This window comes from Bombus flavifrons, chromosome 5 (genome assembly GCF_040668555.2).
Source record: "Bombus flavifrons isolate JBK064 chromosome 5, iyBomFlav1_principal, whole genome shotgun sequence".
In the NCBI taxonomy this organism is placed as follows: domain Eukaryota; kingdom Metazoa; phylum Arthropoda; class Insecta; order Hymenoptera; family Apidae; genus Bombus; species Bombus flavifrons.
The window spans coordinates 3121331-3133954 of record NC_138446.1 but is presented as its reverse complement, the minus strand read 5'-3'; the positions used below and the strand labels follow the sequence as shown (position 1 = coordinate 3133954).

At 31.6% G+C, this 12624-nt stretch overlaps 1 protein-coding gene across 9 annotated transcripts in view; it reads left to right on the top strand.

Moving 5' to 3' along the window:
* The window catches only part of Tomosyn (syntaxin-binding protein tomosyn), a 75440-nt gene extending 66031 nt beyond the window's left edge, over positions 1-9409 (top strand). For 8 of the 9 annotated variants that reach the window (XM_069114196.1, XM_069114195.1, XM_069114193.1 and 5 more), the window contains 4 exons: positions 2809-2892; positions 3220-3315; positions 4281-4405; positions 5794-9409. In XM_069114196.1, coding sequence (XP_068970297.1) covers positions 2809-2892; positions 3220-3315; positions 4281-4405; positions 5794-6056 — 568 coding nt within the window. In that variant the 3' untranslated portion in view covers positions 6057-9409. The remainder of the gene's footprint in view (positions 1-2808; positions 2893-3219; positions 3316-4280; positions 4406-5793) is intronic. The other variant, XM_069114194.1, reaches the window with a different exon arrangement.
* The last annotated feature ends 3215 nt before the right edge of the window (positions 9410-12624 follow it).

The following is a 12624-nucleotide window of genomic DNA, read 5'->3' as shown; positions in this document are numbered from 1 at the left end:
TTTTTGGCTACATCATACTGTAGTTGTCACGAGAACCAAGCTTATCAAAGGAATCATGGATCGCAACTGAACCCTTTTCTTGAAAAATGATGTCAAAGTTTAATCGGTCTTTCATTGGCATTATTTTCAATATATTTGTTATTTTCCCTGTATCTAACTGCAAAATGTAAGCACATTACAAATAAAGTGAGTCTGAAAACTAATGATACTTTAACATCTTTTCCAACATCGGTTGAATTGCGATCTGTGGTTCCTTTGAGACTTTTGACACTGATGATGACTAGAATATCCGATTTTGAATGCAATCAAAAAGATTTTTTTTTGGAGATCTTCACCAATCCAGAGGTATAGAATAACGCTATGGTTCTTGTGACAAATCATTTTCGAGTATTTTGTATATGTGTTTATAGTTACTCATTGAGTATATTCTGTTACTCAGTTAAAAGAATGAAAGATTTCTCTAGATGTACATGTATATACATTATACATAAACATATGTGTATCCTTTATTTTTTTTTTTTGTATAAAACTGTCTGTACCATATATAAATTATTATTAAAAAAAACAATACAATCAATATACATAAATCGGTGTAGAAAAAAGTTCATAGCCTATTATACTTTTATTTGAGAAAATTAAGATGATTTAAAAATATTTATACTAAACAAAGTTTAATTTTGTCCGATGAAATCCTTTTCTATCTTTTACCGTTTTAGAGATACAGCTTGTTTCAATTGTGTGAAATATCGTGTATATGTACTGTTTATTTCGTTATACGAATATTTTTTATTTTTTCACCAAGGGGTGTTATTTTTGAATCAAAATTATACTTCATCTTGTACACTATGTTAATATAAGATGTAAAATAATATATATACATATGTATACATATCGTATGGCTCATTTTGATGCTCTTTTAAAGATATTAATATTTGATAATATCAAATTTTGGTCTTGATATACAAAATATTTCTAAGTGTACCATTTAGAATATAGAAGTATTCCTGGTAGAGTTTAGAACAAATATTTGTAGGCAACAGCCTAATTTAAGACTTAAAAATTACGGGAAAAATATTTACCGACAGTTTGAATAGCTTAATTGGGAAAACACTTACCCGGCTAGCTCGATCCGGAATCGAATCCGAGATCGAGTCCAGCAAATTGGATCGGTCGAATATTTTTTTCTCCCTACAAATTCATATAAAATATGTACTCGTTGTTTACTTCTTATTACATAAAGTAAAAACTGTGCAAGTTCTTATCCCTACGGTCTTATACATATTAGACTACAAAACTCTAGAATTTAAACTATGAAATTTACATAATTATTTATTTTGTTGAAAACATCCAGTTTATTTTTTTTTGTTCAACTTATCGTTTCAGTAACATTTTTAGGTTTAATAAGGTTTTGCCACTCCTAAATTTTATTTAATCGTTATATGTATTTCTGGTGTAACTGTAAATCCTATTATTAATATTTGTTGTCTGTGTAATTATCACGAATGAAATACTTTTAATATTTCCTTTGAATATCAGGAAGAAATATATTCGAAAGCTATGGTCGATAAAAACTAGACAATTATACAATCTATTCCACATATCATGAATAGTGGTAGATTGATGGTCAAGCTAATTTTGCACTGATATTTTGTAACAAATGAAATCCGCTTTGAAATGCGAAAGACGATGAATACATAGTTTGACCATAACTCGGAGGTAAGACTAGGGCACACTCATTGTTTGTTTAATGTTTTTCCTGAAAAGTACTTTGAATACACAGGATGTCCCACTTAACTCTGCCACTCTCAATTATTTTCTTATTTGAAAATTGATAGAAAATGATCTTTCGAGAGAAAGTTACTTTATGTCAGGAGGGAAATTAGACTACGAGAATGAAGGTCGTCTGAGAGTCACAGCTTCTGAAATTTCGCTAATAATAACATTTTCTTGAATGAAATGGCCTATTGTTTTTTTAATCATTAAATCACTTCTGAACTAACGATACCAATTGAGGGTTAAATTATCTAATGATATTCAATATACAGGGTGGTTGGTAACTGGTGGTACAAGCAGAAAGGGGGTGATTTTACGCGAAAAAAGAACTCGAAAATATAGAATAAAATTTTTTTTTTATTTTTTTTTTTAATTTTGTTAAAAATTACAGTGAGATCCGTTATAACGAGACGTGATAAAGTGCAAAAAAAGCCTCAAACGAAAAATTTTTATTCTATATTTTCGACTTCTTTTTTCGCGTAGAATCACCCCCTTTCCGCTTGTACCACCAGTTACCAACCACCCTGTATAATGGTTTAAAATTTAAAATACATTATTGTGCAAGTTTCAACACTCCTGTTTAATTAATAATATTTATTTGATGTTCAAAATTAGAGATATTTCGAAAACTTGATTGTGGCATGTTTCCAATGTACAAGTTAATATCTACATTGTACATGTATTACGTAAAGTCTGAATTCATGTTCTTATTAATCAGAATATGAGTATTGTCACAAAATTCACTCTAATACTATAGTTTATACTAAATTAAAAAAGATTATTAGACAGCAGCAAGTTTTGTAAACAACGACTTATGTTATTATTTTTTTACCTATCATTCTTCTTACATCATCCTCTTTACATATTAAAAAACAGCGATCGTGTATTCAAGTGGAATACATTTGTTGGAAATATCTTGAAGATAAAAAGATCCAATGTTTTAAGGGTTAATGCTAATTATGCGAACTAAAAATCTCTTTTTACTCGTGTATGGCTTAACGCTCACTTTTCTCCTGTCTCTGTAATCTCTAACAGTTTTCAGACTACAAAACATGGCATTGTAGACCCCATGTTGTCCATATGGGGTCATCAACTCTTTGTTAATGGCGATACCGATCAGTAAGTGATCTATAAAATACACTTTTCACAATATGTATTTTATACAACATACAATGCCTTGCGTGCTATACATATATATTTTATTTCTTTCCGATAAATCATCTCAATCCCTAAACTTCTTTACCTCATGGTACTTCTTTGAACGTCGTTCGGACGACTGTTTCGATTTTTATTAGTATTTTCGTTATATGATAAAGCTTATTAAATATATACGTAAGCACACATTTTTTCAATTTCGATATTATCATCACAGTACATCTACATATTTCGTATAAACTTTATGAAACCAACAGATATCACACTAATTATTGTATATCTTTTTTACAGAATTGCAAAGACACTTTGCTTCAGCAATAGGGGCCATGGTTTATATCTCTCGTCGCCCACTGAGATCCAAAAGTTTTCTGTATCCAGTCAATTTTGGTATGTTTCACTTTTATCGTAATATCTCAACGAATTTAATAGGGAAGTTAAAAAAATCGAATTTTATTATTCCTGTTGAAAATTTATATTCCTCATTATTTCCTTCCTTCGTATTTAATTAATGTTATGGTATGAGGTTGTTAAATCTAGAATCGGTGTTTTCAAATTCGTCAATTAATTCGTATCTTGTCAAGAAATAATATTCTTCGCTTCTAGATATATTAATTTGATTTCAGAATTCCATTATTTTCCATGCAATCAATGTTGATGATACATATGCAGTAAAAACATTTCGATCGTGTTTTTATTTTGATTTGTCATTAAAAAGAATTTCTGTTTTTCTTTTGTGTATTAGAAAATTAATTTGTTAAAAGGTTGTATAATTAGATTTAGAAAAGTACTTGCAGATATCGATTTCTAATTTTGTTTTCATTTCAGTTATTTATAGAAAAAACTTTCATGCTTTAGGACTACTGTACGTGCATATTTATTATATATTTATATCTGTTCCGTAAGACGTATTTTTAAACTGCTTTTCTAAATACTATAATAATAAAAATTATTCATTTCAGATTCTTTAAATCTTTAAATGCATCTTTTTGTAAACGTTAAAACGATGATTTAGAAGGGCAAATAAGGATCGCTTTAATTCCATAATACATGTGTATTTTACAGTTATTTATAAACAATTTCATTTACCTAATCGTTTCTTTTATATGATACAATACAAATATAACGATATTTGAAATAATCTTTATTTACCTTTTTCACCTTTATGTTCGGAACTCATAACTCAAAAATATTTCTAGTGAAAATTGTGTTAAAGAGAAAAATTAAATATAAGAATAAAATTTTGTATGTAGGTATTTTTGCTATATGACATACGTGTAGGAATAATTTTAAAAACAGTTGAATTCTTGAATTGAATTTGAATCTTTTAACCATTTTAAATGTATTGTTTCCAGTGGTGAATTAACTGAAATGATGGGAGACTTGTTTACCGGTCACGATATGCCTGAACCACCTAAAGAAAGTTTCTTCAAAGGCCTCTTCGGCGGAGGATCACGAAGCCTTGATAGAGAAGAGCTATGTAAGTTTAATTTTGTTATTTGTTATTTATTTATTTATTTGTTAATAGAATGGGTATGAATCCAATATGTACAGGTTTATAAGATAAGGAATAAACAAAACTAGAAAATATAGAAAGAAGAGCAGAAGTAAAAGAACAGTAACATAATGAGCTACATAATAAGCGGTATAAAATTAAATACACGTAATGCAATTACAAAAATTCTACAACTAAAAACACAATCTAAACAGTGTGAAAACAGCGCTATGTATAAAGATTTCTTGAAACAATGAACAGAGCTACAGGAACAATGAATCTTATCCGTAAATGTATTGGCTAATTTTAGTGTTCGATTAATTGAATCACTCGAACCATATTTAGATTTTTGAAGTTTTTGAACAAGCGTACAAATAAATGAGTTGTAATAATTGAGAAGATCAGACTTGACTATTTACAATTTTAAATAAAAACGAAAGATCATCGACAATTTTGCATTCAGCCAAAGAGGTCATATTAAGCGTATTTAACTATGGTTTATAATTGCGATCGTTACACAACATAGCTTTGTTCAAATGAAAAGCTATATAGATAAGGAATTTATGTCCAACTGTCTCAATGGTCAGGTTTTATGTTAAGAATGGAGAACACGAAATAATTATAGCATACTCTAATTGAGATCTAACTACCGGAAAATATAATATGTTAATAATGAAAATGTCTTTAAAATTGGTAGGAGAACGAGCAATAGAATTTAACGATTTAAGAGCAGTGCACACAATTTTATGGCAATGCTTTCAGCTTAATGTAGGTGTAATGCAGATACCAAGGCCGTTAATTGCACTAGCTACTAATTCATGACCATTTAGCTCATATTCAAAGATTATAGAACGACTGTTACGGAATTACCTCATTACATAGCATTTAGCGAGATTGAGATTCATTTTGTTTATTCTACATCAATCACAAGATCTGATTAGATCAGATTGGGTATTACATTCTATCTATTATGACATTACTATCTTTCCAATCATTTAAGATATTACTGTATACAAGCGAACAAACGAATACTAGCGAACGAACAAATTGCTTTGGAATGAAAAACTATAAAAACATGGTTTAGGCGAAGAATTTTTGACTTTTGTTACTGGTAATTTTTATAAATCAGAAATAACGAAAATAATTACTTCTTAGGGAAGTGTATGTAATAGCATGAACCATATTTTGATTAAATATAATTTTAATAAGATTAAATGTAGTATATGATAGAAATATTGTTTGAAAAAAGAATATTTCATATTTATGCATTATATTAAGACGATAACGTACCAGAGAATCTAAATGCACAAAAGTATATTGTATTCTACTCTGGTATTCAATAAATTAAGTAGCAGAATTAATGTTATTTTCAGTTGGTGAATCAAGCGGTCGAGCTTCCCGTACGGTTGCAAAACATATACCAGGACCGAACGCAGCAACGGAAAATATGCGAGAACGTGTAACAACAGCGACGGGAGAAGTAAACGTGGCTCATCAAATGGTTCTCGAGCGAGGTGAGAAGTTGTCACAATTGGAGGAGCGAACAGGACGCATGATGTCCGAAGCTGAGGGTTTCTCGCAATCTGCTCACGGATTGATGCTCAAGTACAAAGACAAGAAATGGTATCAGCTATGAGAACGTCGTCCGAGTTCTATCCAAATATGGAATAGCGTACAATTATACTGTAATTTAGCGTTCACATTTCACCTATAAGTTCTGTCGTACCAAATAGGAGAACGTAACTAAAACTCGACAATTAAGTAATTGCGAACTTTACACGCACACACAGGAAACATGTTACATGATAAAGAGTGAGAGCTGTATTCGAATATGTATGTATGTGTAGTTGACTCAAGCGTGTTCAACGAGTACTTGAATGCGTGAGTGTGCGCGTGTCTGTTTCAAAGTCGAGGCGAGAAAGAAAGCGAGAGAGGATGAGAGAAAGAGAGCGGCATAAGAGTAAAGGAAACATATATGAGATACTTTTACAAGCAGGTAATACACACGCACATCTTTCAGCAAAGAATATAAAAAAACGTCGTATATACACGTATAAACACAAATAAGATTAAATATATATATATATATATTATTATATATTAAATATATATATATATGCGCGATTTCGACATGTGTAATAACCTCTATATACATACACATACACATAACGTATAACGCGACAAATGAATGATATGCACGAAACATGTGAACCAAATAGTAAAACCCAGGAAAAGTGAGGTGGCCACTATTAAAATTAAACAAATTGTTAGTTCATATAGGTTATATAAGATATAAAAAAATAAGTATTTAGACAAATATAGGAAACTGATTCAACTACGTGCGAGTCAATACATATAATTATGTAATAATTCGCCTTTTAACCAATCGGTCCCGTTAATCCATTCGGACGTCCTGTAACATTAAATCGTTCCCGTGAACCGGTACCTTATCTTTGTTTGTTCCTCCTTCGCAAACAAAACAAAACTTTGCAAAACAAAACTCCTTTGCAAAAAATATATATGTATGTCACAAAAATATCTGCCCACCGGAATACATATCTGATATTTAATTTTTTAAATATAATTGTTTAGTATATATATATTTTTTTATTTTATTTTCAAACAATTAGTCCATTACTATGAAATAAATTAATAAATATTTGCTGAAAGTAGACTCCGAATTATTTTCTTTTCTTTATTAATATGTAATTTTATTCAAAGTATGTCAAATACGTAACATGGTCGGATGCTTTTGTGACTAACTGTACCTACATATGTACTTATATACATATGCATATTTAAAAGAAAACAACCAAAGCAGATGCACGAATAACTCATCAACGCTAAAAATCCAAATCAGAAAGTTTGAACAAGACCCTGTTGTTGAAGGTGCAGCGACGTTGTTCCGAATGTATTGACAATAAAGATAATTAATTAATTGAGATAATAGCGTACTGAATAAACGTTGAATGCAGTGTAATATATAATTTATCCGCGATGTCAGATATTCGGGCTCGTACTATTCTCGTCTATAATAGACCTGTTGTGTCGTCACATCGTTGATAAGTTGTATATTAGTTGTTATTATAATTGTAGTTATCGCTAGATATGCTATGTACATAAAGGAACAAATGCAGTAGGAAAAGTATTATACGTTAAAACAAAGAGCTGTTTGTATAATAACGTGTTGTAAGTTACGCTATTTCAGCGTGAATGATGAATTCAATTGAATTTATGGTATATAACGACGAGAACGAAAGAGAGCTACTGTAATTTTAAAAATTATACGTAGATTAGATTACTTAAAGACAATATATAATATACATATACGTACGTACGAGCTGTATGTATGTATGTATGTATGTATGTATGTATAAGTTCATTTGAATTTATCGAGGCTCTGAATCGTCGTACTGCTTCCATAGCAATAATTGTATAGTTGATGTTAATGGTACTAATCACCTGCATAAAACTATATTATAATGTGTCTTGCAGAGAATTAATTAGATTGCAATTTCTTCGAGTTAAGTCAACATTTTCTTGATATAATTTTCCTCGGACAATATACGCAAGCAGAGGTTTACTGGCAAACTTTTAACCGCCATAATACCTTTTGTCACGAGATGTATCTGTTATCGAGTGATTACTACTGTTGTGGTCCACGAAAAAACAGGGTGGACTTGTTCGAAAATATCGTTGTAACACCCATACAAAAAGTTTTTCGAATTTTGGGATTGTGATATACATATATACAAGTATAACGTACACAAGAGAACCGAGAATTAATCTACTTTAATTTGTTTAACTTATTAACTGATATCTTTTTTCGCGGCAGCTCTTATTGCTTAGTATCGGTAGTATTCGAAGTCAAGCAGCTCGATACACCACAGATCTTCTAAAAATATAAAAAGAAAAAAGTAATCGCTATCGTGTGGTGATATATTAACATAAACAAAGTTAACAAGTGTGTTGATATCCTATAAGAGAGAAAGAAGAGAAACCAATAGTGTATTATGCGGATAAAAAAAAATATCCTTCTCGGATCTTTTGTGAAAGTGACGAAAAGTTGTTTACTGCTCTAACAATAGAATAGTAGTTAAATGTATAATAGTTGCAAACAAGAAACAGAAGATACATTATTACTTAAGTGTTTGATAATATAACATATTCTAACACTTGTTGTATAAAGACTATTGTTTAGGTGATTCTGAATTATTTATCATATCAAACAGGTTGAGATGTGTTTGAAAATAATTTATTGTAATAAGGGGAGTATTTAAAATTAGAACAAAGAAAAATATAACAAACGAGTAAAGATAATTATTAATTGGAAGTTCTATTTAACCTTTATCTATAATATTTCGTTCCGCTTCTCAAACAATAGATTAACCAGAAAATACAATTTACTATACATATACTTCATCGGTCAAATTATTTTCATACACAAACACAATTGCAAGGCTAGTTAATTTTTTTTATTGCTCGATTAAGTTAAAGATCCAACTCACGATACAAAATGATTGTTCCCCTTTTCGATGAAAGGAACATTGTTTCGCAGATATCTGTACTTAATTTCAGAAATCGATCCAATGTTTCAGCTATTTGAGGAACTTGATTTTCACAAGAAAGTAAATCCGATCATCTTGTAACGTACATTACATATACATACATAGATATTTATTCGTTCTGTTTGGATATGTTCGAACGACCGGTAGCTACCTCTCCTACTCGCTACATTCTTTGTATCGAATGTTCATCGGCTATTCTGTCTAACCTATTTCAACGCTGTGGCCTGAATCTGTAAATCTAATATTGTACATGAAATTTTGTCCTTAGATGCAGCGAAATATCTAATACTCTCGATTTATACTATTACTAATCTAGTACAATTCTTATTTTTCAAGAAATATAATACCATGTTATTGTAAAAGTACTGCCTCGAGGACAGACTGTATCTTGGCTCCGATTAATAAATGAGTTTGAACCAAATTAAGGATTCGTATCTTTTAATAAATACAATAATTCTTTATAAAAACCTTGTCGTTTATTAGCTTCATGCACACACACATACCTTTACTTTTATTCTTTTGATAAGAAATTGTATTTTTATCTTTTACCATGGTTGATAGCTAAATTTTATAGATTACAAGTAAAATTGTACTCTACCCTAAATCATACGAAGATACTCGAGTTTTAAATCAAAATGTTCAATTACGCTACCGGACTAGTTACATGTTTAAACAAATAACGCGAAAAAATAACAAGCTAGATATATGTATATACAAATAGATCATACTTCTTCATAACAGTTCTTGCATTTATTTTGCTTTGGTTTTATTTGCTTGGAAAATATATTTTATCTGAAAGTAACAGAGAAAACCCGGAAACATTAATCTCGTAAGTTACAATTAAACCTCTCAGGAGTTAAAGTAAGCATTCTTGTAAAGTTTTCTGCGAGATATCAAACACATTGTGCTTCTACAGTGTGGTCAAATTTTGCTGCTTTTCTTCTAACTATTGATTATCCGTAATGTTAAGCAAAATTGACGATGATCGAAAGCGACTAAAAGAAATTCCTTCATCGGTTATTGGTATTCAAAAAGATTCTGATCATTTGTAGTGGTTATTAGTAATCAGAACGCTAAAATATTAAGATTCTTCAATTATTTTATTTTTTTTTAATTTCCTTAAGATTCAGTGATCACAGTTCACCATTTACACAAAGGTTATCTTTGTCTCAATGACTTCCTCGAGAAAAATTTTAGAAATAACTGCTATTTTTGGCCATTACCGAATGCAGTGAGTTTTAAACTTTACGAGATCGAATTGTTTTAGAAATTGACAGGAATTTTCGACTGAGATTTGCAATTTTGTGTTAGGAAAAGATAAGCAAAGATCATAAGCAAACTTAAAGTTGCAATATAACGAATTGGTTGCTAGGTTTAAATGATGATTTCGAATAACTTTTTTGACTATTGATAAACGATATCAACGCTTCTATATTCCTAATCACTATCGTATAATCGTTACCGACAATAACAGAAATTTATTTTTGCGGATAAACGATCAACCACTAAAAGTTGATACAGTCCAAAAAATATTAATCACATAATTTCTCTTTCACAAAGCCCTTCAAGTCGTTTTGGTTTGTTAAAATTCCCGTGCTCGAAAAAGTTAATAGACAAAACCTCCATAACTCGTAGATTAGCTTTCCTCTTTTAATTCGAGTTCCTAAAGTTCGATCAACGTATCGAAAATATTTATCTGACTCGCATATACGATGTGCAGGTATACGAAATCGCAAGATAACTTACATTGAAAGATATGGTTATTAAAAATGCAGATTATGGAAAATTAGGCGGACGATATTTAATCAGATCCTTGGAAATTGAGGTTCGAACAGAGAACGATTACTGTTATTGACACCAGCCAGGTAATTAAATTAGTTTCTGCGACTCTTCTGCTGTTAGGATAGGCATCGGCCTGGAATAATACACTGCCGAGTTCCTGTCTTTTTTACTCTGCAGCGGCAAAGGTGCTCTCAACCACACCCGCCGCGTACACTTCTCATTTCCAATTTAAAAATAATGAGAATTTACTGCGAATAGGTGCCGCTGTCGCGTACAGATACTCATCGAGTTTGAGCTCGCTTGTGGGAAGTGGAATGAATTGAAAAAAATTCAATTTAGCGTCAGTATACCGCATTCTTTTCCCTTCTCTTCCCTTCCCTCTTTCTCCCGACCCTTCTCTTCCCTTCTCTCTTTCTCGCCTTTTTCTATCTGTGCCTCCTTCTCTTAAGGTAGTGCGGAATATCGAATGTATCAAAATCGCGTATACGCCGTACCAATGTCACTCTAAAATAAATCTGTAAGAAAGTAAAAGACAAAGAAAGGAAAGGGAAGAAAAAAAGGAAAGAAACTAAAGTACTGCTACGAAATAAGAGAGTGATCGTTTACTTGCTTATTCGTTAACTTGTGTTGGTAATTGATCGGTGTCGTTTTACGGTAACCTTTAAACAGCAATATCCGAGAGTTGAGGTATTTGTGCGATGTCTCGTGGAACAAGAAGAATCTTTGCAATCGCGATCGCAATGACAATCGAAAGGTAGTGGATGGTGGTGAAAGGATGCTAGCGAACGATCGAAGGGAAGAAACGAATAAAGAGCCCGAGAGAAACGGCAGTCTGTCTTGAGTACGCGTAATAAAATGTAAATGCGTGCCAATTCGCGGCCAATATCGAGAGTTAGCTTGCCAAGGTAGTTTTCCGTTTACTCGTCGGATCGGCATAACACTGAGTAAGTGGTGAGTATTGGAACGAACGCGAACGTGTGCACCAAACGGGCCCGCGGGCTTCGCCGTCATTTGCATGAGTAACGGTGGAACCAAGAGGTTAGGGTAGCGAGACGAGTAATTTATAGTCAATAATTCTTGGCGAAGCAATTTTCGCATCGAGCGCGAACGTTTCCTCCGGAACGAAGAAGGAGAAATAGGAGAAGGACGGGATCTGGAGAGGGAAGAGGAGGAGGAGGAGGCGGTGCCGTAGAGGCGGCAGGAAATGAGGCGGAATGTTAAATAGCTGCTGTAGCTTCTCCCTAGCCTGTCATCTCAGGTAGCCCTTAAACTGCACGTGGGAATTATTCGCCATGCGACTACCTATCTTTTCAACATCCAGATACATCTCGTTCGCGCGACAACTAGTCTGAATTATACCTTCAACTTCTTACCTCTTTTATCTTCGTTACTTTTACCTTACAATTTTCTTCTATTTTCTTCACATTCCTTTCAGCTAATAATTTGAATTTCTTCCACGAAGAAATCTCATGAGCATGAAATAAATTTTTACTAATATTTATACCACAATAATATACATGTATAGTACGAATGTATTATAGTATGACTTTCTAACCGATATTAATATTAATATCATTATCGTTATCGTTTCTTTTCGATGCTTGAAAAAAAAGCTAATTAAAGATAGACCAATATAGTAAAATATAGTAAATATAAAAATATAGTAATAAACATATAGTAAAAATAGATCAAGAAGTGAAATAGAGAATATATTGCATAAGATCCACAAAGATTGGAAATTAGTAAAATACACTAATAGTTGATTAAGTAAGGGCGAGAGGATATGAGACATGAAATTGTATGAAAATATTTAATGGTATTGATTGTTGTCCTCGCGTCATGGAACACATCCAT